The sequence below is a fragment of the Kwoniella dejecticola genome, chromosome 5, assembly GCF_000512565.2.
Source record: "Kwoniella dejecticola CBS 10117 chromosome 5, complete sequence".
Taxonomy (NCBI): Eukaryota; Fungi; Basidiomycota; class Tremellomycetes; order Tremellales; family Cryptococcaceae; genus Kwoniella; species Kwoniella dejecticola.
The window spans coordinates 1,976,638-2,001,184 of NC_089305.1; the positions used below are offsets into that span (position 1 = coordinate 1,976,638).

General features: G+C 47.9%; 10 protein-coding genes across 10 annotated transcripts; 5 read left to right on the forward strand and 5 right to left on the reverse strand.

Moving 5' to 3' along the window:
- Positions 1 to 142: 142 nt before the first annotated feature.
- Positions 143 to 1,227, forward strand: I303_104834 (uncharacterized protein; the record flags this gene model as incomplete). Its single annotated transcript, XM_018407495.1, has 7 exons — positions 143 to 273; positions 360 to 365; positions 473 to 485; positions 550 to 666; positions 815 to 931; positions 1,050 to 1,131; positions 1,211 to 1,227. 7 exons carry the CDS (start codon positions 143 to 145, stop codon positions 1,225 to 1,227), a joined length of 483 nt encoding a protein of 160 aa, XP_018262706.1.
- Positions 1,228 to 1,519: 292 nt separating this feature from the next.
- I303_104835 (uncharacterized protein) lies at positions 1,520 to 2,270 on the reverse strand (the record flags this gene model as incomplete). Its single annotated transcript, XM_018407494.1, has 3 exons — positions 1,520 to 1,823; positions 1,920 to 2,068; positions 2,205 to 2,270. 3 exons carry the CDS (start codon positions 2,268 to 2,270, stop codon positions 1,520 to 1,522), a joined length of 519 nt encoding a protein of 172 aa, XP_018262705.1.
- A 621-nt stretch (positions 2,271 to 2,891) lies between these two features.
- I303_104836 (uncharacterized protein) lies at positions 2,892 to 4,367 on the reverse strand (the record flags this gene model as incomplete). Its single annotated transcript, XM_018407493.1, has 3 exons — positions 2,892 to 4,077; positions 4,137 to 4,194; positions 4,265 to 4,367. The coding sequence occupies 3 exons, from the start codon at positions 4,365 to 4,367 to the stop codon at positions 2,892 to 2,894; spliced, it is 1,347 nt and encodes a 448-aa protein (XP_018262704.1).
- Positions 4,368 to 4,744: 377 nt separating this feature from the next.
- Positions 4,745 to 6,121, forward strand: I303_104837 (uncharacterized protein; the record flags this gene model as incomplete). The annotated part of the gene is made up of 6 exons (XM_018407492.1): positions 4,745 to 4,796; positions 4,925 to 4,999; positions 5,063 to 5,259; positions 5,382 to 5,698; positions 5,851 to 5,948; positions 6,006 to 6,121. 6 exons carry the CDS (start codon positions 4,745 to 4,747, stop codon positions 6,119 to 6,121), a joined length of 855 nt encoding a protein of 284 aa, XP_018262703.1.
- Positions 6,122 to 9,163: 3,042 nt separating this feature from the next.
- On the forward strand, positions 9,164 to 11,210 carry I303_104838 (guanine nucleotide-binding protein subunit alpha; the record flags this gene model as incomplete). Its single annotated transcript, XM_018407491.1, has 6 exons — positions 9,164 to 9,479; positions 9,764 to 9,948; positions 10,074 to 10,413; positions 10,542 to 10,775; positions 10,882 to 10,994; positions 11,139 to 11,210. 6 exons carry the CDS (start codon positions 9,164 to 9,166, stop codon positions 11,208 to 11,210), a joined length of 1,260 nt encoding a protein of 419 aa, XP_018262702.1.
- A 2,755-nt stretch (positions 11,211 to 13,965) lies between these two features.
- I303_104839 (uncharacterized protein) lies at positions 13,966 to 15,426 on the forward strand (the record flags this gene model as incomplete). The annotated part of the gene is made up of 3 exons (XM_018407490.1): positions 13,966 to 14,334; positions 14,420 to 14,594; positions 14,687 to 15,426. 3 exons carry the CDS (start codon positions 13,966 to 13,968, stop codon positions 15,424 to 15,426), a joined length of 1,284 nt encoding a protein of 427 aa, XP_018262701.1.
- Positions 15,427 to 16,090: 664 nt separating this feature from the next.
- Positions 16,091 to 18,192, reverse strand: I303_104840 (uncharacterized protein; the record flags this gene model as incomplete). Its single annotated transcript, XM_018407489.2, has 5 exons — positions 16,091 to 16,673; positions 16,787 to 16,941; positions 17,080 to 17,262; positions 17,369 to 17,956; positions 18,028 to 18,192. 5 exons carry the CDS (start codon positions 18,190 to 18,192, stop codon positions 16,091 to 16,093), a joined length of 1,674 nt encoding a protein of 557 aa, XP_018262700.2.
- A 626-nt stretch (positions 18,193 to 18,818) lies between these two features.
- On the reverse strand, positions 18,819 to 19,714 carry I303_104841 (uncharacterized protein; the record flags this gene model as incomplete). The annotated part of the gene is made up of 5 exons (XM_065969046.1): positions 18,819 to 18,910; positions 18,980 to 19,003; positions 19,091 to 19,340; positions 19,425 to 19,604; positions 19,676 to 19,714. 5 exons carry the CDS (start codon positions 19,712 to 19,714, stop codon positions 18,819 to 18,821), a joined length of 585 nt encoding a protein of 194 aa, XP_065825118.1.
- Positions 19,715 to 20,120: 406 nt separating this feature from the next.
- Positions 20,121 to 21,201, reverse strand: I303_104842 (uncharacterized protein; the record flags this gene model as incomplete). Its single annotated transcript, XM_018407486.1, has 4 exons — positions 20,121 to 20,501; positions 20,611 to 20,745; positions 20,851 to 21,001; positions 21,104 to 21,201. The coding sequence occupies 4 exons, from the start codon at positions 21,199 to 21,201 to the stop codon at positions 20,121 to 20,123; spliced, it is 765 nt and encodes a 254-aa protein (XP_018262697.1).
- A 1,065-nt stretch (positions 21,202 to 22,266) lies between these two features.
- Positions 22,267 to 24,489, forward strand: I303_104843 (uncharacterized protein; the record flags this gene model as incomplete). Its single annotated transcript, XM_018407485.1, has 6 exons — positions 22,267 to 22,509; positions 22,677 to 22,750; positions 22,862 to 23,069; positions 23,128 to 23,199; positions 23,269 to 24,123; positions 24,238 to 24,489. The coding sequence occupies 6 exons, from the start codon at positions 22,267 to 22,269 to the stop codon at positions 24,487 to 24,489; spliced, it is 1,704 nt and encodes a 567-aa protein (XP_018262696.1).
- Between the last annotated feature and the right edge of the window lie 58 nt (positions 24,490 to 24,547).

The window sequence follows — 24,547 nt, forward strand, 5'->3', positions numbered from 1 at the left end:
TTGAAAATAGCCCTTCAGTACCTCCATTACCCGAACATCCGAAACTCACATTATTTTAGCATTTGAGCGGATCGAAACAATTCCTCGTTCATTTTCGCAGATATCACCAGACTGCTTCGATATAAAGAAAAAGCAAGCTTCGATGATAGGTCTCCGTCTCTCCACCTCAGCTCGACAAGCTGTTCGAAGCCTGTCCACTTCATCTATTGCCCGTCAAGAAGCTGTAGGTACTGTAGGAACCGTCCCTACCAAGAGACCCGTGGGCGGATTTCGGTGAGTCAATCGCAATTCGACGTGAAAGGACATTCCGCTGATCTTTTTGTTGTGCTCTTGGCTTACTGATCGTACACCACAAATAGAGGAGGGTGAGTCCGAATTTTTTCTTCAAGCAGAACACCATGCAAGGAAAACCAATCTAGCAATGATCACCCTCGAGCTAAACAAACGTTGACTGATGCGAAACGATGAACAGTATCTTGGGTTTCGTAAGTCGGCGGGTTTTTTCGTCTTCCGTTAACAGGAAGCTGGATTCGACTGAGCGCTTCGCAGCTCTTCGGTTTCTCCGTCTCATCCGGCCTATCAATCTATTACCTGCAACAAGAGAACAAGATTGCTTCGGGTTTATTGTTGGCCAGCGTAGAAGAACTTCAACAGGGTACCGGCAAAGTAAGTGACGCTTTCTAATATTCTTCGGCGATACCCTCTTATTTCACATCCTCTCAGGTGTGAATATCTGCACCCGTCGGACCAAGCTACTGCTCTCAAATATCCGCTGACACGTATAATTCTCGCTATATTGCGGCATCTCACGTAGATCTCATCACACCTTGATCGTCTGCAATTCGTAGAGAAGGAGATGAATGGCTTGAAGACCGGAGGCGCGATCAAGGAGGATGTTTCTAATTTAAGGGGGGAGATGAAGAGAGTCTATGTGAGTCGAGATGAGCGCAGTCGAGTGATCTTCGTATATCATCACTTCCTCGATGTCGCCCCCACCTTCTCGGGCTCGAAATACAGAAAGAAGGTCAGACTGACGGGTGATCCCTTAGGACGGTCTACACCTCGAGCTGCTCGACTTGAGAGCTCACGTTTGGGGCGTAGAGCAGGACCTTCAAAAGGTAGTCAAGACTGGTGAGTCCTGGTATATCTACATACTGCTGAGTCCGCGCACCGAGTCTCTACTTATGTCTTATGACTTGCTCCACCCCAGAATCAATCCGAATCTAAGCAGGGACGGTTCCGGCTCAGCATGACAGAACCGCGACGAGCGAGTCGGACATCTATAGCATTCTCCGTGGGAAACTGAAATTTCATGCATGCGGATGTCTGCATATCAATACAACAGGGCTCGTAGTCGCAGGCTCTTTCCCGATGTTATGTCGATGCCTCCTCAATTCATTGCGAACCGACGTATATACTACACTCTTTCTCGAGCTACTCTTCGCAGCGTTTTAACGGTAATTTGGTGAAACTCATTGGCTTTTGCTTCGTAATTATGCTCTCACTCTTAGACCCCGTCCTACTTTCTCCCTTTCCCTCTAGTCTTGCCCTTTCCCCTCCCACTAGTCTTCCTGTTACTCGTTCCCCCTCCTCCGCCAGCAAAGAGGGTCTTCCTTACCACACCATCATCCTCTTTCTCGGGCGATCGCAGAACCCCGTCCGGTGGAGACGTCTCGGGCCGTAAAGGAGAGGGCGATGAGGGTCGAGATGATTCTCTTGAGTGAGAGGTAGCTGACGGCGATGGCGCTCTGGCTGTATTTCGATTCAGCGAGGGAGAATTCTTCCCTGGGCCAGGTGGTAACGCATTTATCGGTAACATGTGTCTAAGACAATGTGGTAACCAGGTTAATTCTGTCAGTCGCTCGTGCTTCACCGACTGAAGCACAATTAAAGAATCAAGCCAATCGAGCTCTTCTCACCCTCCCACTTGTCGGCCTATTGCTTCAATCCTCAAACGCTGTTCGTCCGTCAGTCCTTGATCCGTAGCTCCATAGTTTCCACTCAAACCATCCGCTGATATTATCGATTCTTCTCTTTGCGGAGGTAGGAGGGCGGCGCCTTCTTGAGCCTAAAATAATACCCATTGGATCAGCGAATCAGGTCAGATCAATCGGATCGTGGCGGGTCATGTGCAATTTCGAGAAGGTGGATATCAGAGGTGCAGACACAAGAAAAGCCCACTCGTAAGTAGACTCCGGACTGACATTCTCGTCATCTTTCACCTTGTCCTTTCGATGTCCACAGCACGGCAGGAACCCTAGAAGGCGCATTGTTGGTACTTTCATAATTGGGGGAAATGTCACGTCCTTGAGCAGATCATGGAGAATACAAAACAATGCGTTTGGTCAATCAGGAAACCCGATTAGAAAGATTGGACCCCTGCGGCGATTCTGTTACGTAAGGAAGACTTTTCGGCACACGACATAGAAGTAAGATACGGAAAGCGGTTGAGTCTGGAATGTAAACAGGATTCCCATGCATGGCCCGGAGGATCTGACCATCGAGAGCTGGACATCGTTGATCCGGGGCCAGAATCCTGGGGCTGACTGCACGGCCAATTTGTCGGAAAATGTCAACACACACTTTTTTTTTCAACTGAATATAATGTTTTGACATTTTCAATCTTCAACAAATCTTCAATCTGGTCGCGTATTTCAGTTTGGTTAGAATCTTGTACTAATATTATCCGAAGTCTTTGGACAAGGTGGATTAGTCATGCAATTGTCGGCGGTTCGAGCCCGTCCGTGATCAATGTTTTTGTTTTTTTCCTTCTTGGCCTGGGATGTTACAGCTGGACGCCAATTGATCATGGAGACGGTCACACCTGCAGAGGATATGCTGAATGGCATGTAGACGATCGCGTTACATGGAATCACTGGATGGTCCCAAAACTAACTTAACAATGACTCCATACAGCCTGTGAGTATTGCCTTCGATCCCTTCGTTTCCTGCTCGAGAACCTTATTGAATCTGCCCCACCAGTCGGAATCATCTCGAATGCGGCGCCTGATTTTATCTTGCTCTTCCGCAGACTGGTGGGCTTTGATGATACGCACGAGCGCTACTTTGAAACTGAGCATTTTGCCCTGATTGTCGGCACGGGGCAATGATGACAAGAGCAATACTTTCATAAGATAGCCGCTAGTCGGTCGATTCAGCCGATGATTAAAGTCTTCTTCGAAATGTATATTCTTCCGTTCATCTCGCAATGTGCAAACGCTTCCTCCAGCTACATCCTCCACTAGTAGAGTGAGAGTATGGGAGACGATCCTCCAATGACCTAGAACGTCCAGGTAACGTAGGATAGTCTGCACGTCGATCAAAGGCAAAGCCCGCATGGTGTGAAGGAGCGGTGTTGAGAGTGAAGCTGGATGGAACGGGGGTTCCTTACCATTCGTCGTCAAGATGACCAATGATAACAATCTAACGGCAACCGAAATGCGCCATTCTCGGGATTCGGCGGACTTGGAGAGTGAGTCGTCGCAAGCTTGTTTGAGTATGCTGAGTGGAATCGAGGCGTCATTTCGAGGTAATTGTCCGGTCCTGTCCATTGGCCGCGGAAGTTGTTTCAGGAATAAGAGAGAATGACCAGATCCAGATCCGGCTTGGTTTTGGTCCACACACTTGTCCTTCTCCCAGAACGCGACCAGCCATTCCAGCAAACTCCATCCATTGGAGCTCAGCTGCATGTGATTTGCGCTCCCATCATCGTCCCCACTGTCATTTTCGTCTTCGTGTGCTCCGACCTGCCCTCTTTCTCTTCTACGACTGTCGGCACGTTTTGTTTCCGGATTCTGGTCCCAGAGCAGAGCCCATATACCTTGCTCTGAACATCGCTTCATACTCTTCCAGACCGTCTTGTGCAGTTCCGAACGCTTGTAATTCCATTGTAACCATGCTGGAATTTCTTCGCGAACGGTTTGGTCCGACGAAGACGGATGGATTGGTAGAGCTTGGGACAGCGACGAGGATCTGTGGCATGATAGCAGCTTGAAAAGGAGACTGAGAGGGAGTTCAGGCGTTATTTGATGAGTAGAGGGATTGATCGCGAGATGTAGAAGGAGCTGAATATGTTCTCTGAAATCACGGGTCATGGTTAGCGAGTGACTGGTGTATCATGGATTTCGTAAACGTACAACGAGGGAATGAAGTCAGGTTTGATGAGCTCATTGAGTGAACCGAGGGCGATAGACACTACAGATCACTTGCGATCAGTATGCGAGCTGGATGCACTACTATGAGCAGCAACTGGCGAGTTGCGTACCGAAATTCTCCTCCAAAGATCCATTGATGATTTCTCGCCAATTGTAAGGGTAGGTAGGGGGATGAGGAATGGCTGCGACAGTGGAATTCTGCTGTCCGTTCATCTCGATGGCTGCATCACCGTCGGAGAGTCGCAGATCGGATGATGACTTCCACAGCCATAACGCCACCCCAAGCGATGAAGGGAGTTGTGCGATGTCAGCGATTGCGCTTGAAGACTTATGAGAGAAGAAGGCATTCCAAAGATTGTCTGACGCGCTCAATTCAATGCTGCATGCCACAGGCGGAGATTGCCTTGACAAGCATGTACCACGTGTGATCGCTTCCACTGGTCATTTGCCACGTTTCGAGTTCCATGGGTCTGCGCGTCACCACAAGCTGGAAGCTCACCAACATACCTAACCTTGGCTCATTTGTCCCATGTTCATTCCTGTTTACTCTTATAAGTTGGCCAGCAACCACGACCTACAGACAGTACAAAATGAGTGACGATCCAATGGCTGATTTCCTAGCCCGAGAGAAGGCTGCTCTGGGTGAGTTTTGGCTCGACGTGACCGTGCCTTCTTCCTTGTCGTCTTCCTTGTCATCGATCATGATCACCTGAACACACTGTTTCTGTCTGTCTTTTATAACTTGGCGCTGACGTGACAGACGTTCATAGGTGAGGACGCTGATCTCTTTGCGTCTGGAAGTGCTCCATCAGCTCCCTCGGGAATGGATGCCTTCCCCGATTTCTGTAAGCCCGTTTCATCCTCTATCTTTCGTCAGGTCAGCAGGGTGTTGAGCTTCGGTCTCATAGCATCACCGGCTCCTGCAGCTGAACCAGCAAAACCACCTTCTCCAAAAGGTATTGACGGCTTCCCGTCTCTCGACTCGCCCGCAAAAGGTGGTCGTGAAGTCAGGGTCACTGGCGTCAGCGGTACGGGCGAAGATGAGGATCGTGCTCAATTCGAGAACCAATTCCCGGACCTCTCAGGAGAGGTCGGCTACGAGCCTGTGAGTAGGAATCTTCCTTCAATCAATTTGGAGGGTTGCTCCATCCGAATATCCCGCATCTCGACCATGCTGTAGAGAGTGTGACTTCGTCGAGCTAAAAGATTTATTGTTGATCAACCCAGGCTCCCAAACCGGTATTCAATGCCTTATCACCTCAGCCATACGGACAATCACCATACCCGGTCACGGCTGCCCCTAAACCACGCTCGGCTCAAAGTATATTACCTCCACCTACGTTCAACAATATCTTGCAATCAAATGAACAGGAAGAGACCGAGCCCATCAGAGCATGGAGGGAAAAACAGGCTGAGCAGATCCGCAAGAGAGACGAAGAGGATAAGCAACGACGAGACGAGATGGCGAACAAGGCGGAAAAATCCATCGACAGCTTCTACGAGGATTACAATAAGATGAAAGAGAGGAACATCAGGGAGAATAAGTGAGTGCATTCTGCCTGTCGTTCCGACAAAATCTTTATTCCGAAAGCAAGCAAGAAGCGCTCTGCCCTTCCCGCCATGACATCACAGGTATTCATGATACTGCTCCATTCATTTGAACGGGCAAATCGCTGAATGACTGACTACTTTGCAGAGAGAATGAAGCTGCTTTCCTCGAAAAGCTAAACGAGGGAATCGCTAAAGGAACAGCTTGGGAAAGGATCACCGATTTGATACAGCTGGAGAATTCTCGTGAGCATACATCCCCTCCAAATTGACATGCGATCTTGCTCATGTGGTGCGTCGCAGAATCCAAGACTGTCCGACCATCTGTACCTGGGGGATCGGACCTTGCCCGAATGAAAGAGATTCTCTTGGCGCTCAAGAGAGAAGGCGACAAAGCACCTGGAGCAGCAGGATTCTGAGGAAATCTGATTCTCGATTGCGTGAATGAGCGCTACTTGGATCGATGGACGATTAGAGAAGGGAATGGCGACCTCGAGTAATCTTTTGTATATAGTTATATCATCTTTAGCTTATGCAGTTGACGAAGTGATACCTCCATCCCGAATATCTGAGAATTGCGATCTTTGCCTTCCTGTAGTTGACGCCACATTGATGTCTGCCTACAATCTTGGATTTCTGTCCGACCGATGTACGCTGACCATTAAGCCAAGAGTCCAATCATCCACAGCGCCCACAGAGCGATGTCACCTCTTCGTAGGTGCTCACCTCAGGAGACTAATCTCTCGCTGTCAACTGACAAGCGACTGTACTCGTATGACGGCAGTTATGGCATCACGTTGTGCTCTGCGATAGACTATGTCGTCGCTTGGTGATCCACGATGGAACTTGCACCTGAACTGAATTGTTCATTGCCAAAAGAGGATTGACGCTCTCTCAGTCAAGTGAAATCTGTCCCTAAACACGAGTGTAGATCGATAGGTAATGAGGTAATAAGTCATGCTGCGGCGATTCCGCGAGCCTTGGCAGCGTATTGAGGCAAATATGGTTCAGCTAATGTATTGCGAGTACTCCTGATGTATCCTCTCACTGACTGTCAGGCCCAACGCGTAGCAGAGTCTCGATGGATGCCACAGCAGGGTACCGCCAGCATAGAGGGGGAGGTATTGCAAGTCCAACTACGAGATCCCTGCGCATTTGCCCATTCAAATTCTCAGATGGGCTATCACCTTCTTTCAGGGAACACTAGAGGAAGTTGCCCGTTCTATTCTTTTAACGAACTAGTACACCCTAGGTCTCACGACTCATGTAAGATTTGTAGCTTGTGCGGGTGCCCAGTTGCTCATATGGATCCAGCCATCTGACGTGGCCGTAGATGGTCCCGACATCAAGCTGTGCTGTGGCTTGCGATCATGCTGAAGTGCGTGACATGCTCTTCATATCTTCTCTGAGAGACATGTTGTGGTTTGCCTTCCTTGCGGTGCATCGGGGCTGAGAGCATTTTGCATTATCCGTAGGTAGAAGCTGTCAGAATGAATATACTGCATCATGTCCAGAATATTCGCTTCATGCCAAGAATAGATCCCAAAGCAGCGGGTCCCATCTGACTGGAACGATCTAGCACCTCCTTCGACTCCCCTCTCTGAAGCAATGCGCCATCCATAGGAAAAGTCGGACCTGAGTACACCATTCCTAGTCACGTTCGTACCAAGTCGTCTGAATTCTCAGTCAGCTCTGATGGCAATGCTACAATCGGACGTACTGCCCCGCCCTCTCCTTCTCGCTTTCGTCCCAAACGGCCTCGGTGCAGTCAATTACGTTGATCAACTTGATGCTGCTCTCCAACAAGCTGAAGCAGAAGCCAAAACTACCGGACGGCGTGATCTCGCCCGACAACCAGATCTCCCGCGGGTGTGTCACCTGGGGGGCTTGAGGGCGCGAGGGAAGGGGTCAAAGGGAAGTTGAGGGACGGTCAAGAGTAGACTGGTGTTATGCAATCTCATTATCGGGCTCGGGAACCTCGTCATGAATGTAATCATCAGACCTTAAATGCGTTCTGAGCTACACATAACTAGGGTACGGCAGAGGAAACTCTGAGCCAAAAAAAAACTGATCACGGACGGGCTCGAACCGCCGACAATTGCATGACTAATCCACCTTGTCCAAAGACTTCGGATAATATTAGTACAAGATTCTAACCAAACTGAAATACGCGACCCATTGATTTTTCGGTTTTTTGCGTGAGTCACTATTCATGCGTATAATCTGACACACAATTATTTTGTGTCGTCGCTTCAGAATCGGCCTGTCACAAGGACATCGCTTTGTCTTCTGTTGATCTCACTCCCGGATATTGTACGCGTTGAGCTAGCAAAAAGACAGTTTTTTTCCCCGAGCACCAGCTAGCTGGCTTGGACTTGTTCATAAACGCATAGTGTTTAGAGTTTCTTTTTGACGGCATATGAACTATTTTACGCCACTATGCAATTTCCCGGACCCTGACCCGGCGATCCTTAGCCTCTGGGTGTGTGACAAACAGCAAGTAGTCTCTCAAAGCGGTAATATCTCGTGAGGTCATTCCGGATTTATACCCAATCTGGGTTGGGCAGGAAATAGAGTAACGTAGGGTATGAGGGTATTTGACATGTCCTAACACCTAAGTAAGAGGCTTTGAAGGTGGAGATCGTCAGACGTACCCAGCAGCCCCCAGCTGCAGCAGCAGATCAGTTCACATTTGCTCAATAGTTGATTTGTAGGGTAATACAGTATCCCCATTGTACTTATATGAACTCGGACACACGCTGCACAGGTGGCAGGGCACCCGATGAAATAAAAAATCATGAATACATCATATGGCCACATAAGCACATAACCGCATAACCATGACCAAATACCACCCAAAGAGGAAAACGCAAGGAATTACACCAAATAGTAATGACTAGCCACACACACATAGAAAGGAAATTAACGGTCCACTAATACTAGCATACCATTATTCATCATTACTATTCTCACTCTCTCGCTCTCAATCCATACATTCATATATCCATCTTGCCATTGCATCGTCATTGATATCACCAATCGTACTCGCACGGCACAGCATAGCAAGGCAGTATCAGGATCCAGATTGGAAGGCTCGGACATCGTGATACCAGAAAGACACGCGCAAGACAAGCCAAGCCCGAGTACACATTCCACCTTCGAGGTGGAGTAGAATCGGTTGGATTGGTCAGCTGCACTAGGACACCCGACACAGTATTCGCTTGCCCATCCATCTGGTGAGTCACTCCAGCTCTTGCATGCTCCGCGCCACCTTCCAAATTCTGTCTTATCTGCTGAAGCTTACTCATAAACAGCGCGCTGTATTGCAGATCCAGTCCAGGCCATCTCACACCGCCCACACTTTCACTGACGGTCGACCTAGACATCCAAACATCACCCAAGACCGATAATCAGCACGTCGGCGTATAGTCGCGCAATCGATCAGTCCCAGTTTAGTCAAGATGGGAGGTTGTATGTCGACGCCGGAAACGCCCAAACATCCATCAGAGACCAAACAAGTACCAGTCTCCAACACCAAATCACCCCAGACCAAGACCAACGTAAACACCACCAATCCCTCGTCCCCCTCTCCCGCAGCTAACAATGGCGAGTCGACACCGACAGGCGTAGCAGGCCAAGGTCTAGCTGCTGCTCTAGCTGCGACCGAACCATCGGCACCAGAATCGAAGAATGACAGGAACAGGAGTAATATCATTGATAGGCAATTGGAAGATGATTCGAAGAAGTTCAAGAGGGAGTGCAAGATCTTGTTGCTGGGTGAGTGATGGTGTCTCCTCTTCGTCGGACTACATTGCCAAAAGGGAAATGTACTACTCCCGCAATGTGTGAATCCTCCAATTCTGAGGAAGGAGGTCAAGGTCCAGGGTTTTGAGAAGGACGAAACAATGCTTCTCGAGATCCTCAATTGTGCTTTCTGATGCGAACATAATTGTTACCCCAAGTCATCCATCGTTACCATTCGGATATTCCACCTCGACTTGCCTGCTCCTTGCGACCTGCTTTGATAGATCTTCGCTAAATATGATGGTGGCACCGTGTAGGTTCCGGAGAATCAGGAAAGTCGACGATAGTGAAGCAAATGAAGATCATCCATCAGAATGGTTATAGTCGCGAAGAATTATTAAGCTTCCGTCAGATCGTGCATAAGAACGTGCTTGACTCGGCACAGGCTCTGATTATGGCTATGAGGAAGATCGGGGTAGATCCGGAGGATGCGAATAATAGGGTGAGTCCCTCAGATCTACATTTTAATTGCTTCAAGCTCCTCGAGAGATGTGCCAGAAAACATCAGGTCGTCCGCACGGCACACAGTAAATAATACAAAATAGAAAGCTGATAGGACCCTGTCAGGTATATGCCGATAGGATACTCGAGTACCGAATGGACACCGACCCGTTATCTGTCCTACCGACGGAGATCCTTCACAACGTAGATTCGTTATGGCACGACCCCGTGATTCCTTCTGTTATGGATAGATCTTCAGAGTTCTACTTGATGGATTCTGCGACGTACTTCTTTGCGAACTTGCGCAAGATAGGAGCAGCAGATTACATACCGGACGAAGCGGATGTATTGCGCGCAAGAACGAAGACCACCGGTATTAGCGAGACCAGATTCAATATGGGCCAATTGAGCATACATATGTTCGATGTAGGAGGACAACGAAGTGAGAGGAAGAAATGGATTCATTGTGAGTTGGGCTAGCGTCTGATGTCTCCGACCGATTAGTGGAGCACGTACATGAGTAGATAAGCAGGATAAAGCAATTGCAAAGATGGAAGAGACACTGACGCTCGTATCTGGAATTCGTACATCTAGGTTTCGAGGCTGTCACCTCTATCATCTTTTGCGTGGCATTATCAGAATACGATCAGGTCTTATTAGAGGAATCAGGGCAGAATCGAATGCAAGAATCCTTGGTGTTATTCGAATCAGTGATAAATTCGAGATGGTTTCTTCGAACTTCGGTCATTCTTTTCCTGAACAAGATAGATCTATTCAAGCAGAAATTACCGAAAATACCACTGGTCCAATATTTCCCAGAATATACAGGTAAGTCGGGGGTCAATCGTCCGTCCCTAGCCCAGCCCGACATAGCATCCCCCTTAATCTCAAAGCAAGACAGCTGACTCCGCGCGTCTCGATTTCACAATTTCAGGTGGAGCGGATATCAACAAAGCTGCTAAATACATTTTATGGAGGTTTACTCAGACTAATCGGGCGCGATTATCTGTCTACCCTCATCTAACGCAAGCAACGGATACGTCAAATGTGAGCTTCGTCTTTTGCATCCTATCCTGACCTGGGCTTTCGACTTGACTTTACTTGATATGTTATATTCATTCGACGGCATATCTTTCGAGACAAAGTGTGCTCCAATCTTTATATATTGATGCTGACTTCTCGGTGTGAAAGATCCGCCTCGTATTCGCAGCAGTGAAAGAAACGATCCTCCAAAACGCATTGCGCGATTCCGGCATCTTATAATATTGTCCTCGCTATCTTTGTAAGCTCCCTCGCCCGATCCACTACCTGAGGTGCATCTCAATCGCAACAGCAACACCCGATGCCGATGTAGCGCGGATTTACAATAAGGATACCATCATAATCTCGATAACAAATCCCACTTACCCTGACAATCGGTTATCAGTTCTTTCTCGACCTTGTAACTTTCAATTTCCCGCCTAAAAATCGCAGCCATCCATCCCTATACCCCGGGCGATAACAACCGTTACATGTACCTATAAGGGAATACGCCGACGATAACACATATTCATCAACCGTCCATCTCACTCTCCTCGGTCCTCCCTTCTTTTTTTCCGTCTCGGACTCGTTGAAGCATCAAATCTACAGTCGACAGGCACCAATCGAAATCGATGGAAAAGTGGCGAAAACTTGTCGGCTGCCGAAAAAAAATGGACACAAATAAGAACACACATAGATGTGTGTCTGAGGGATCTCAGCTTTACAGGCGTTTTTTCGCGGGCAGTGGTTACCATCGAAAGAGCGGGATGACGTCTACGAGTACGGGGTGACTTCACAGGAAAAGGCGCTACTCAACAATCTTTCACCTTTGTCTCTTGAATCATCTGGAGTTTTTCCACTTTTTCGTAACTTCTGTCTCTCTAGCCGTCATTGCAGCTTGGTACCTTTCTTCACACTATCTGAAATTTATGCCTCATAGGCCGCGAGTCTGTCAGTTTGTATGTCTGTTAATCTGTATGTCTGTCAATTTATCTTAGTCATGCAGGACCAATAAATGGGATCATTACATGTAAACTTCGCAATCTCCTCGGCGAGCGTTTTTTGGAGATTCAGAATGACACGTCGACTTATCCCTCCGACATACCGGAATTCGTGAGGTGAGACCCACACCGAGATGTGAATGACGGCACTATCGTATCACGCCGGTGATGAGAAACGCCATTGGTGAGATGAGCATTATGGGCAAGGTAGTCATCCTGCAGCTGCGCGATAGTCGCTCTCCGTGTCCACTTAATGACGATAATTTCTTCGATATTGGTGAATCCGCTGCCTACGACTATGGAGAATCTACTGCATCTGGCGGCTTGATTTCGCACCCCGAACGACCGAGGAATTTTGCCCGGCCGGGAAATTGGAAATCATGTTCAACGACCTGTCCCGGAAGCCTCAGGCCTCACAGACTGTTTGGAAAAAGGATTGCAGTACGTATGTATGCCTTCGATCCCCTGATGTTTTTAAACGAGGAGCCGCTCAATTAGGCCGCGCGATCTTTCACAGACCCCTATATATTGTCACAAAAATCTATTGTTTACAAACGTAGGCAGTTGGTCGCGTATTTCAGTTTGGTTAGAATCTTGTACTAATATTATCCGAAGTCCTTGGACAAGGTGAATTAGTCATGCAATTGTCGGCGGTTCGAGCCCGTCCGTGATCAAATTTTTTCGTCCCCTTCAAAAGGCCTCTGCTGGTTACATCTCTTCTTATTTACCCCTCCCTTCTTCGATGACCCTGTTCCCTTCGTGTCTACTCTTCCCTGCATGTCTTGCCGAAGTCCAAATACCGAAGGCTCCATACAAGGCAAGCCGACACAATGCAAGGTGGGATGTCCGCCGATGATCTCTACTGCCCAGGCAAGCACACCCTGTTGGGAGGATACGCCACGGACAGCAATTGTTGCACGGCGTGACTACTTCGAAAGGGCATGCCCATCTTCCAGCAGACACCCTCGGCCTAAAAGCGTATGCGGTACGTATATGAGCTCGGGGTATTTTCCCGATCATGTAGAAAATTCGAAAACATTATCAATCGGGGGTTCGGGTGCACTTTTCTCTTTTTTAGCTTCCAGCCGACGCGAGCTGCCACCGTAAGACGTGATCATCATCAAAGCGTAAGAATCAATTTAGCCGGGTCCATCCGAAGGGGGACTCTTAGTCAGGAGCTCCTCCTCCGGCTCTCATCATGCACGAGTACATATAAATCGGCACATGTCTGATGATCTTCTTTGATTGTATGATAGTATAGACTGCATCCCCCTCCCCACTATAAAGATAAAAGCTCATTCAAAGTAATCTACCACATCATCGCTTCTTCGATTGATCAGAAGAGAAGAAGCGCACGCACATACGACAAACGCCAGGATCAGATCGGATTACACGGACTTCTCTTTTCCGCCATACAGAATACAGAAATTATCGCGCGTTTGTACTGGTCATCATTGATTATTCAGCCTAATCAACTACCCCAAAAAAATCTCCTGTGCCTTCGAATACACATAAAAACGTTCTTCAAGAAGCATTCCTAGCTTCTGCAACATCATCACTTCCATCGTCATTGGCATCAAAATCACCTTTCAAGTCGCCTTGCCTTGCCTTTAAAAGGGTGATTCAGAATTCGCTTAGAGATAAGTTAATCTCCCAGCCAATCAGATTAATTCACCCACCCCGGTTAAATCGCGTCACAGGGTGGAGATCTGGTAACCGGATCATTCCGATTGATCGATAATTTTATTCTCATTAAGCAGTAGAGCAGTTAGTCAATTGCACTCCAGCTCATCAGCTCCTCCTTAAAAGGAGTCCAACTTCATACATACCCTCTCGACATACATATACTTCAGCCTCGAAAAAACATCACTTCGTAGCGTGCATAGCGACTGGTGCGTAGTACAAGGCGATTCGACTACATCATACCATACGATCGTCAACTACATCGCAAAGCTCAGTCATCAAGCACGTTCTACTCTTCATACCACTAGCTCAAAATGACGTACAAGCGACTCCTCACCTCTCTGGCATCTCACCCACCTTCTTCATCGGCAGCATCCAACTCCAGGCTGATTCCTCCTTACGCTCAATCGCTTCCTACCGGATCCCAAAGCCCCTCTTCATCCCTCCGACCACCATACACTAACTCCGTCCCCCTCGGAGTCGAAGCCAGGTCACCCTCTCGATCTCTCAAGTCTTCAAAGCATTTCGAGCTGATCTTGGGTACCAAGAATAACACCAGGACAAACCCGGTCAAATGGGACGCTTGGAGAAGGGATATCCTTTCGGATGAACAGCTAAGAAGAGAGATCGAAGGTCGATGGACGGAGGTCATCATCAATTTAGAGAAGTTACGGGGTGGTCGAGTAAGTGTCTTGAGCTAGATCACGCTAACACGTTCTCGTATTGATTACGTTGCTTACCTGTTGCATTCTCACATCATATTCACAGAACGAGGTACCCCAAGTAGCATACCAGCAACTAAGCTCGAGCCTCGCTTCCATGCCAACAGTGGACGGCATCAAGTCGACCGGATTAGTGATCGTGCGAGACGTAGTACGAGACTCCGAAGCTATCGAGTGGGCCAAGGAGATTCTGCTCAGCATAGGCGAAAGGAACGGTAAAGGTGAGTCTACGCTTCTACCAGCATAGCTTCAGCTCCAATGACTTAGACTATACGCGAAATGAAAATCGATCTGATCAATATCTTCACTCTAGCCGTGTACTGGCATCCAGCCTTACTGAACGCCCGATCCAACCCTTCGATCCTCTCTGCAAACTCCCAACTGTCCTCCGCTTTGCTCGGTTCCTCCGAGGTCTACTTGACAGCTTCGAGCATAATCGAGGGTCTTCACCCATCACCCACAATCCCCACTAGCTCCTCCAATGTGTGGTCATCCCCTCAAGCCCTCTTATCGCACCTCACACTGACACCGTCCATTCCTACCGCATCGACCGTCGTCTCACCTACCATCCTCTCTGCGGAGTACGCAGCTTTGCGACCATTATTCAAATCCGTCAAATCCAAGATATCCTTCTACAGTGCAAGCGGATACCTGGATCCCGAAAACTGGAGGTTGGACGATTCTTTGTCTTCATCCTCATCGTCCGCATCCGCTGAGAAAGGCTCAGGCTTGGGCCAAGAGACCGATCTGGATCTTCCTCATTTGCGAGACATCCAAATAGTCCACCCGGAATTACGACCGGGAGATATGGTGTTTCATCATTCGGCTCTACCCATCTCGACCTCCAACCATAGCGGCCAAGTCTGCTTGCCCCTTCACCCGCTATTGAAGACCAGCGCAAACAAGCAGTTGATTGACGAACAGAGAAAGGCTTTCGAGAATGGATTGCCTCCTCCCGGGGAAATTCAGAGGGAGAGCATGTGGCAAGTCGAAGAGAAGGGTCATAAGGATTTGATTGGTAGTCGAGCTGGAAGAGACGCGATGGGTTATTGAGCGATTCAAATTAAATCCGGGTTTAGATTCCTTTTCGGTCCTAGCGACCTTGCCAACTTCTTACTCCATACCACCGCACCTCAAAGTCAAATCAGCATCGACATCGACATCACCACGAAAACAAATGGGAAGTGACTCAGTCCGGTTCAGAATTCCGACATCATTCTTCGGGCCAACTCCATGCTGAGCTTTGATAGTGTGGTTGTTTCTCGAGTGCCTCACAAGAAGAAGAAGAGGAAAAAGGTCATTCGACTTTCTATCGTTGTACAGGTTGTCCTCGTTTCCAGAACAAAGTGAAAGAAAAGAAAATAAAAGAGCATATTTGTATACAGGTTGTAACAACGCTCAATAAGTCCAGGTCATCTGTTTTGGTATGTAAAATAGATCGTATAGATCTTCCAAGTTTTTATTTCTCCTATGTCATCTCCATCCATGCATGTAACGATAATGATCTGACCACTGTCGTCAGTTGTCAACATGAGCGGCTTGTGGCTGGGTTGCTTGGTGACTTGGCGATCTACACAGCATACTTGTACTTGCCTCGCACATCGCACATTGCATATTGCATATCGCACATGGCATTCTTGCATGACATTCATAGGGGATTGGGGAGCATTTTCTCATGATTCCCACTGCTGATGTCCGACAATCCTCGGATATTCACTTAGACAACTCTATGGAAAGTTATCGAATGATCATCCTCCGTCAGACCTTCTCCAACACCCATCAGGCCATACACTTCTAGCCTGTTTTCATCCGCCAAACGCACTTTGAACGGAGCACCATACAACTCCGATCCTAGACTCGCGCTCTTGCTCTCGCATCCCCCAAGTAAGCTTTCCTTGTCCTCCGCCGTAGTACAGGTCGAAGTGGAAGCCGAACCAGGTGTCCAGGCTATGCAAGCATCATACCATCCTCCCTCTCCGGCTGGCGTCGAATCTGAACTCGATTTGAGATGGGGGGTCGGGGTCGGATCTGGACTCGGCGAGAAGAAATATCTCACACTCCCATATAGAGAGGGTATAAACGGCAATGTCTCCAATATCGGTAATTCTCGAACCAAGTTCTCAGAGGTGATTGTCCATTTATCGAAGCCGTCTTTCTCCCATGTGCCAGTCAGTGGATCAATATCGACATTATTAATCTCCCGTGTGGGTGCGTGTTCACGTTCAGAGGGTATGTGGGTTCCGAACCAGTCGAGCCATTTGGAAGCGCGTACTAATTGTTCTTGTCGCTTAGATTCGATTCTATCCACAGTAACATGATATCCAGTATTCAGGTGAGCTGGATCAAACCATTGTGTGGTGCTAGTACGGTAGATTGAAGAAGCAGCTGCGCAAAAATACTGTAAGGTACTTACATGTCCAGCCAATTCACCTTTTCAAGCCCTGTAAACTCCTCGATCAATCGGCATTTCACATACGCCCGAAGGTATTTTCCTCCAGGATCAGAATTAGTGAGGATGCCGAGTCCTACATTGTGGGCTGGTAGCCTTGAGATCCGCGATAAGAAGCCCTACCCATATTCAAAAGTCGCGTAAATTATCCGCACCATCAGAATCTCGTCCTCGATACAGTAGCAACCCCAATCGCCGCGTTGAGGCGGTTATGCGCCATCAGGTCGTCCAGCCAAACGCATAGCTAGATGACTCACAGGAATCTCCCCTGAATGCTCAATCACCTCACACCCCCTATGTTTACTAATCCGCTGTCCCAGGCCATACATGATCAGCCCGTCATCTGGGGAGTCCAACCCACCCGCTGAATCAGCTTCGATGAGTGGTTTTAAGCATTCTTGATATACCGGTAAAAGGGGATATGATTTCAACCATCTTGCCTGACACACAGATAGAAGTATCAGCGATCAGCTACTGTACTGTACATTCGGTTCCTGCTCAAACCGATTATCAATGGCTCACCAGATCGTCCCCATTCATTCATACTCGACCTGTACCCAGTCCACCTTTCTCTCCTAGGTGTTTCAGTCCAAACGGCAATTCCACCTCTGCCATCCCGTGCTCTTTGAACTCTCGCTCTCCTTCCTCCAATACCCCCTTCCAGGGCGATTTTTCAGACCTCGTCCAGAATCCAGAGGCGTACTCTTTCCCCTCTTGGCCATAATCAAAGGTGACATCCCTCATACCCATTTTATCGAATATCTCCCTTTGCACAACCGCCCTGTGATCCTCTTTCGTCAAATATTCGATGATGCGCACAATCAAATCGTAGCAAAGGGAATTATATTGATACCCTCCCCTGAACCCCAAAGTAGGCTCTAACTTCCCCAATCTGTCCGGGAGGTCTGACAGGTTATAGGAAGGATTCCAGAGATGATCGTACCCCGGTAAACCGGTTTGATGCGTCAGTAAATCTCTGAAAGTACATGCCTCTTGGGCTACCTCGTCGAGCAGTCGAAATTCGGGATAGATTGATTTTATTCTGGTATCGATCGTTAAGTTGTGTTTACCTAGGATCCGAAGCAGGGTGAGACAGGTCACGAGTTTCGAGCAAGAAGCAATTGAGAAGAGCGCCTATCGATGCTCAAGTCTCGATCAGCCTCGTCTTCTGCTGTGAAAATTCATCGGAGAGAGATTGAGCTCACCTTGCCTGTGACGTCGCTGTGTTTGTTTCGCTTGCCGAAAGTCAAAATCCGGTGATCTTCACCCTGAGTAAAGACAATGGTACATCCTCGAACAGACCACAAGACCATCGCCTTTTCGATCTCTTGGCGAAATCGTTCGTTCACCACGTCGTCGAGCTTAGGCATCTTGAATGCTTTATCGAGGAGGTCAGTATTTCTCGTTTGATCAGATTCAGTGGAGAAAAGAACAAGTTGATCAAAATGAATCAACGGATCGTTTGAAGCGATGATGGGAACGCTGCGAGGGAGATCGGAGAAAATGTCTGTTCCGGGGTGTCAATAAGAGGAGCATGGACCAATGACGTGTGTGCACACAGATCAAAGGAGGTTCGACCTCAAAGGTCGTGAATTTTTGGGGTTGGAAGCAGTGACATGAAGTCAAGAGGTTAGATGAAAAAGAGGTAGTCACGCCTGCCTTAGTCCCAGGCGCAGGCGCAGACGCAGAAGCCGTCGCATGACATCTTGATGTGATTATGAGATGTTCTGAAAATTTGCATGCGTATCAGTCGATTGAGCAGTGTTCGTGCAGCCCAAATTTCGGAGGTTCGACAAGTAAGAATGTGGAAGAAAGATTTGCCTGTCTTTTCGGGTAGGTATCAGTCTACGCTGCAGTCCATCTCTCATCCAAAGAAGAGGCTCACTTGATGTTGATCAGGACCAAATTATTCCAGCTTGACTATTCGGAGATGGTACGTGTCAGCTGAGGTCGGGCTAGACGTAGTCACCTTGTGCGTTGCTCACCCTTCCGCTCTTCATCCAGACCTTCTTCGATTGCCCTTTTGAGATGCCAAAGACCCCGATGGAACTTTTCGTAAGGGATATACTCTGACTTCGAGTCGTTGAGCTGTATCATCAGGGTATCAGCTGATTCGAGGCTCATATCCGGGTTGACGCCAGCTGATGCGCCACGTACATCCATCAAGAACCTTTCCGTGAACTAATAGACAGCATCAGTCCATTGCATTCTATGTTCAGCTAGCCTTCTGTACCTGAAGATGACATGGAACCCGTAGCTGTCACTTACGGAACGAGTATACCTCCCATCCTTGCCATCGCAACATTCTAACCCATGCGATACCTTTACTATCCAACCTCAGCTCCTGGACTGGTCCGACGGTCGATTGAATCAAATCTCGGATTTGGAGAGGCGTAATGTCCTTCGTGAACAACCCAACCGATAATTCCCGACAAGGTCTATTGAGGTTCTCGGTAGTGGGTTGAAGAGGAGCCGATGAGAAAGAGGGAAACGAGGGATCGGTATATCTTTGCTTAATCTGATGGAGGGAGTGAGGTACGGTAAATCGAATTATATCTCGTCAGCTCATATGTGCCTTTGATGAACAAAATGGCAGACTTACATCACTAAAGGATAAGCTATTTTTCAAGCCTTGACCTTGTCCTCCACCAGGCGAGGCATCATCGTTCTCATTTCGACTGAAGGCTCTTGGTGCTCTGGGCGGTCGATTATAAGGCGTTGTCTGGCTTCTCCTTTCTGTTCGATTATCTACCCTTTCTTGAGCTCGCTTTTTGGCGATGATCTACAATACATTGACGAAAAGTCAGCTCGTGAGATTTCGTAGCCTATAGACCAACTCGACAGCTGACTTACCTCGTCAAGAGACAGATCAATATCCATGGGTTCGTTCATGTTGAATGTTGTTTTCCCATGATTGCAGGGAGCAGGATCAAGGAAAGAAGAGAGAATGGACCGATGATGGGAATCGGATTTTGTGATCTGTTTTGATTTGTTGTGTTCGATTTTCACTGGATTGCAATGTCAGTGCGTGATTGATCGATCCATCAAATCACGTTTGACTTGTCGTCAGTGCACCCATCAATCCGTCATATCTGTTAGTCTCTGCAAGAGTTGACGAGATACCTTTCCATCGCATTCCTTCATTATGCATATGCGCTATCTATATTTCTATCGCGTTGCACTCCTCCTATTGAGCTGTCCTCTGTCACGACGACTACACTTGACTATTCCGTTAACCTCTAACATACACCCCCACTCACTTCTCCGCGATGATTCCTCCTTTCCAAGGAGCCATCGCTTACTGCAAATGCGCCTTATCCACTAGTCCACTATCCAAAATCAAATCCAGCCATTCTCCCACAAGCTCATTATCCGCATGCCTCCAAACACCCTTCTCTACAGCGGGATGAAGGGTCGACGATGTGAACCAGCCGAATAAAGCGAAATCCGCATGGGAAGGTTCGGTCCCTCCCAGGAGATACAGACTCTCATTTTTGGCTTTCTTGTACTTCAACAGATCATTGATTACAGCCAATCTATTTCGAGCTGCCGATAATTGCCTCTCTAATTCTTCAGGATCCTGGAATTTGTCGACCAAGTTTGAGTGCTTGAGGATGTCGCCTCCGAATTTGGATTTTATAAAGTACGCTTTGGAAGGGGAATCGAAATGGCTTGTGATCTGTTAATCCCATAATTTAGATAAGCTTGAATAGAGGTCAAACGGTTCAGATTGCGATTTGATGTTATAGCAATGGCGAGATGGACGAGGTGGAAAGCTTCTAACTCACAGCAACGCCTACTAATGGTCTCAGCTCATTGGCGAACGTGGTATTACTCCAGATCTCGATAAACTTGGCGAACTCCTTCCCCGCTGTCGTTCCGCCAAACAGAGATCTGTCAGGCGTACCATGTTCCGCTTCAAGCTATCGAGGTGAGCCATCAACGAGATCAGCAAGCGAGTATGAAGCGATTAAATCGAGACTCAGAGGGCGAATACGGGTAAGAATGAGGTAGAAGATCGCACTCACATACTCGGCAATCTTCCATGAATCAGTGGTGAACTCCCCGTCCACTTCGATGGTAGGTACAGTTACAGCTGGGTTCTTGGTCAATTCAGATAATTCTCCTCTGATCTGAGGGAAAGTCTTGCTTGAGTTGTTTACTTCTTGCTTGAAGAAGCTGCACAAATACGTTCAATTAGCATTCGCATACACAGTGCACGGGGCTTGGGGCATGAGAAATGAGAAAGATGCATCAACCAAAATCCAAACCCAGACTCACGCCAAGTCAAGCTTTGTCTTCCATACATGAGGGGAGATGACTCTTCCATCAGGATTAGAGGCGTCTCCTACGAGTTGATACAGTGTGTATTTGGGCATAGCGTAGGCGTGTTGCTCTTGGTTTTGACGTTGTTCCGACTTGGAATATCTGCTATTGATGGTGAATCGTTTTTATACAGAACCACTGAATCTGTAGACTCGCAGTGATGGATTGATGATTGAGCTGACATCTCTGTTTGTGAGTTGTGAGTCGTGAGTCTAATATGCTATGCATGCGATTCTAAGTAAGATGATCTCGTCATTTATGGTAATATCAATGGACGATGATGTGATCGTTCTTGCATCCGCGCGACGCTTTGTTCGCTTATCTCCCATCACCGAATCACGCGAGACACATGCACATGCCTTTGCCCTGGATTCTGATGTCCGTCCGGATCAGACGCGTTCGGCGCGACTTTCTTTCGTCTTCTATCATCTCAATGCATGTGTTGCGTGCATGGGGCCAGCCTGGACTTTCTCTTGCCTCTTGGATTACGCTCAATCGATGCCATTGCCAAGTGACGGTCCATTCGCATTATATTACCAATCAAACCGAATACATCGCTAGGATCATGCCGCCGTATCTTGACGACCGGTAAAACCCATCCCTACAGCCCCACCTACTCCCAAGCAATGCGCCGTTTCAGACTCCGCAACAACTGATCAGACGAGAGACACTCCCAATCTGAGGCTCATTGAAGCAACGGGACAAGTCGCGTTTCTCAGCGCTGACTTGGCAGGAAAGGGGTACACGAGACCGTTTGATCAAATTACAAGAAACGTTTCCTTGACATCCGATTTTCTCGCTCTCCTGATACGCAGGTAAGAGGTCGAAGCCTCAATGAAATTCAAGATGATCATAAGTGGGTGAATCCCCTTCTTGTTATCTCTTCTCACTGATCAAGCACTCCCTCGTCACTGTTTATCGTCACTCAACCAAAGACCAGCTATCAAGCGATTCAGCTGATTCCCAACAGAGTAGCATTAGCAGCTTTAAGCATATCTGAATGGTGAAAGCTTTGAAGCGGCAAGTCATTACAGTCGAATCGCTCTTCACAATCCTTCCTCGCGTCTTTGCGCATATATCCATAGATCAAGAGTTAGCCTAAGTGAGAAACCAACAAGATGTCCTTGAAAGCAGAACTCACCATCTGGTCAAACGCCATCAAATCGTACGATTCCCAAGAGTTCGAAGAGTCCATTGCCGAATTCAGGAAGATCGCAGATACTTCAAAGATACTCTGGAATATAGGGATCATATTGGCCACCTTGGGTAATCACAAAGAGGCTATAGAGCATTTTTACCAGGCGACGGGTCTAGATTGTTATTTCGCTGTGGGGTATCACCAAGCTGGAGTTAGTAATTTCGTGAGTACCAACTTTGACCTCTACCGCTTCTCTTGTTCACCCACCTTCACTCAAATCAAATCTCAATCTCGATTCCTCCACCTCAAACCCATTGTCTTTCATCATAGTCCATGCTTCGGCATGGTCAAAACAAAGCTAGAGCAAGGACTGATTTTGGGTTTTTGTAGATGCTAGGAAATTATGCGGCCGCTTTGAAGGACTTCGAAGATGCCTTACTGTATTTAAGGGGAAACCAAACTATGTGAGCATCATTCTTGACGCATCTTTCACACTCTCAATTTTAGATCTCGAAAAGCACAATGTAAACTCGCAATATCGAAGAGTGACGCTGATGCCCGTGGCGGTCTGGTAGCAACTATGAACAACTCGGTCTTGATTTCCGTCTATACTCGTGCGAAGTGCTCTTCAACTGCGGTTTATCGAAGATATATCTCGGTCAAGTACAAGACGGTCTGAGTGACCTGAATGAGGCGAGAACTCAGAAGGTGATTAAAGAACATGAGGTCATAGATGATGCCATCAGAGATCAAGGAAGGGATTATAATGTATTCTCAGTCCCGGTGAGTCCTTTCGCTGCCGCTTCATCTGTTTGTTTGCTGATGCACAAGTGGGACTCAGGTCGGGGTGCTTTTCAAGCCTTCGCAGAAGAAACTGAAGAACCTTGCTAGTCGGGATTATATGGGTAAAGCAGTAAGTCGAAACGCCCTGCTTTGAGATTTCGCTGCATCGCTGATACATGCTTTTGGTATTCTTGTACAGATCCTCGTCGCCGCGACGGATGTCAACGACGCATACACCACATTCACTGGGATAACCCGTCTTCAGCGGGGTCAAACCCCTTCCGGGGCACCTTTGGATGCTGGTCATCCTTTGGGTCGATCAGCTTCTGTATCGGCCATTCCTCAGGAGGGAGACCTCACACCAATTGCTGGACGAATGACAAGGAGCAACACAGTCGCCACTGCTATCCCACGAACAAGTGAGATGGGCTTAGGTAGATCATTATCAACCTCAACCAATACTCGACCTTTAGTCAAAATTTCCACCGACCTGTCTTCCAATGGCACCCAACCACTCTCTGCTCCGACTCAGCAGAGAAGGGTATTCGACGAACTACCCAATCCTCGGTCTGCGGTTGGTCCACCCAGGATCCCATCGCCTTTGCTACAGACTCCGCAAAATCGATACGAGACCAAGTCGATGGCGGTCACTGAGATATATGACGATTACTATAAATCTGGCCAAGCATTCGAGGACGATATCCCAATTCCGCCTGATTTGCGTCCGATCGGCGGTGCAAAACGCGGTAACACCAATGCAATCGAGAACTGGTCGAACAAAACTCCGCTGGGCGCTAGTCCGAGCGTAGCGTTATCGAGAAAGGGAAGCACGAATGCTATTGGCAACGCGAGTGCGAATGCCAATATCGGTCAAAACATGCTGAACAATAATGTTAATTCGAGACAACCTCCATCAGCGTTCAACAGACCAAGCGGTAACACTGGAGGTGGTCTGACCAGGACGATGTCGCTGGCTACTAGTAGCAGGGAAAGTAATTATGAGGGAGCTAGCGAGGCAGGCAGTTTCTATGACATGTCGAAAATACGAGTCAAGGTGGGTTTATTTGCATTACTCAATGCGGACCGGACGTGAATAAGCGGGTCTTCGGGTTGGTCAAGTCGATGAGAACAAGATGCATGATAGCGAGGCTGATCGATTGGGTTATAGGTGAATTACGGAACGCATAAAAGGGGAATGTCAATAATGCCTTCACACACATACAAATCATTCCTCCAGATGCTGTGCACCAAGTTCCCCGAGATATCCAGCGGGGCGATGGATGTCAAATTCAAAGATGAAGATGGAGATATACTCTCTATGAGGGATGAAGGGGATTTTGAAGCTGCCATTGATGTAGCTAGGATCCTAGGTGAGAGTGCAGGAAGGGGAGAGGGAAGATTGGAAATTTGGGTGGACTAGAACAGCTAACTGCCCAGAACCTACACCTATACCTACCCCTAACTCCAACATTCCGCTT